The sequence below is a fragment of the Octopus bimaculoides genome, chromosome 25 (genome assembly GCF_001194135.2).
Source record: "Octopus bimaculoides isolate UCB-OBI-ISO-001 chromosome 25, ASM119413v2, whole genome shotgun sequence".
Lineage (NCBI taxonomy): Eukaryota > Metazoa > Mollusca > Cephalopoda > Octopoda > Octopodidae > Octopus > Octopus bimaculoides.
This window is the reverse complement of record NC_069005.1, coordinates 7256919-7258687: the sequence shown is the minus strand read 5'-3', so window position 1 is coordinate 7258687 and position 1769 is coordinate 7256919. Positions and strand designations below refer to the sequence as shown.

The 1769-nt window shown below is 37.9% G+C and overlaps 1 protein-coding gene across 1 annotated transcript in view; it reads left to right on the top strand.

Annotated features, from left to right (window-relative positions):
• Nucleotides 1–1763, top strand: part of LOC106878888 (bromodomain adjacent to zinc finger domain protein 1A) — a 60167-nt gene extending 58404 nt beyond the window's left edge. Inside the window, exon 22 of the mRNA XM_014928233.2 lies at nucleotides 1070–1763. Within this exon, the coding sequence (XP_014783719.1) occupies nucleotides 1070–1372 (303 nt within the window). The 3' untranslated portion in view covers nucleotides 1373–1763. The remainder of the gene's footprint in view (nucleotides 1–1069) is intronic.
• Nucleotides 1764–1769: the final 6 nt, after the last annotated feature.

Sequence of the window (1769 nt, the reverse complement as noted above, 5' to 3'; positions counted from 1 at the left end):
TCGGCCCGAGGCTATAGTAGAAGACACTTGCCCAAGGTGCCACGCAGTGGGACTGAACCTGGAACCATGTGGTTGGTAAGCAAGCTACTTACCACACAGCCACTCCTACACCTATGATAGTATATTTTTTTCACAGTGACATCGTAAAATAGATGTGAGAAGCCATATTTGGGTGAGTTTGAACAGAAAACAGGTAGAATGTTTGGGCCTGATATGACTAGTTTAAATACTAAAGGGTTAACATAGTTCTCAGAGCTTCAGCATGGCACAGAATGTGACAAAGCTGGCCCTTTTTGAATTACAGGTACAACTCATTTTTGCCAGCTGAGTGAACTGGAGCAACGTGAAATAAAGTGTCTTGCTCAAGGACACAATGTGCTGCTGGGAATTGAACTCCTAGCAGGTTGAACCACTACAAAGAGGCTTCCTCATTAGCTTCAAAGACCCCCCTTGTTTAGTCCCAGACCAGCTCTTGTCCAGTAGACACCTAAATGATCTAAATTAATTATACTCTGTCAAAAGTAATATCTATTCACATTGTTTTGAATTAATCATGCATTATCTTGTAGCTTTAAGATTTCAGTGACGCGATTGCTTATTTTTAGAATGATATTGTAGGTAGGCGTGAGGGGCCAGATCTGGCTGGTTTGAATAAAAAAAAAAACAGGTAGAATATTTTGACTGGATAGAGCTGGATTAACCTTTAGCATTCGGATTATTCTGTCAAATGTAATTCTTATTTATCCACATTATTTCGAATTAATTATGCATGTTTAGAATGACATTGTAGGGTAGGGGTGAAAGGCTGGATCTAGCTGGTTTAACCCTTTATCATCCAGATTACTCTGTCAAATGTAAATTCTTATTTAATCTACATTATTTTGAATTATGCATTGTCTTGCAGTTATGAGATTTTGATGATGTGATTGTTTATTTTTAGAATGACATAGTAAGGTAGGTGTGAGAGGCCTGATACAGCTGGTTTAAATGCTAAATGGTTTAATTACACAAGTCTTGTTCAACCGCTGTTGTTTCTATAACCTTCGTTTTTTTCCATCTCTCCCTCCAGGTACCTGATTACTATGACATTATCAAACATCCTATGGATTTCTCCACCATTCGCAACCGGATTCACAAATATCAATACACAGAACCCATAGCTCTCCTCAAAGACACTCGCTTAATATTCAGTAATTGCAAAGAGTACAACAAAAAGTCTGCCCCAGAGTTCAAAGCTGGTGCCAGTTTGTCGACCTATTTTGAGAAGCAAGTGAAAGATTTACAGCTGGAGGATAGCGAACATGCTTCGCCGAGCAGCAGTTCGCAGACAGACTCTGGGAAATCCAACACAAAGAAAAAGAGCAGAAATTAGTGTTCAATTATGATTACTAAGTACTATTATTATTATTATTATTATTATTCTTATTCTTATAATAATCACCATTGTCATTGTCATCATCATCATTAATTATAATGGGCAGTGGATTGGACGGAAGTAGGAGAAAAATACCTTGGAGGTATTTTATATTTGCTTTACGTTCTGAGTTCAAATCCTGCCAAGGTCGGCTTTAGCCCTTCATCCTTACGAGGTCGATAAAATAAAGTACCAGTGAAGTACTGGGTGGGGGAGTAGGATGTAGAGTAGGGCTATTCTCCCCCCCCTCCAAATCAGATGTTGTGGCCTTGTGCCTGTGACAGAAATCATAAAAAATTTTTTTATTTTAATTATTCATATATATATAAAAAAAATTCATTATTTCTATCCCCCC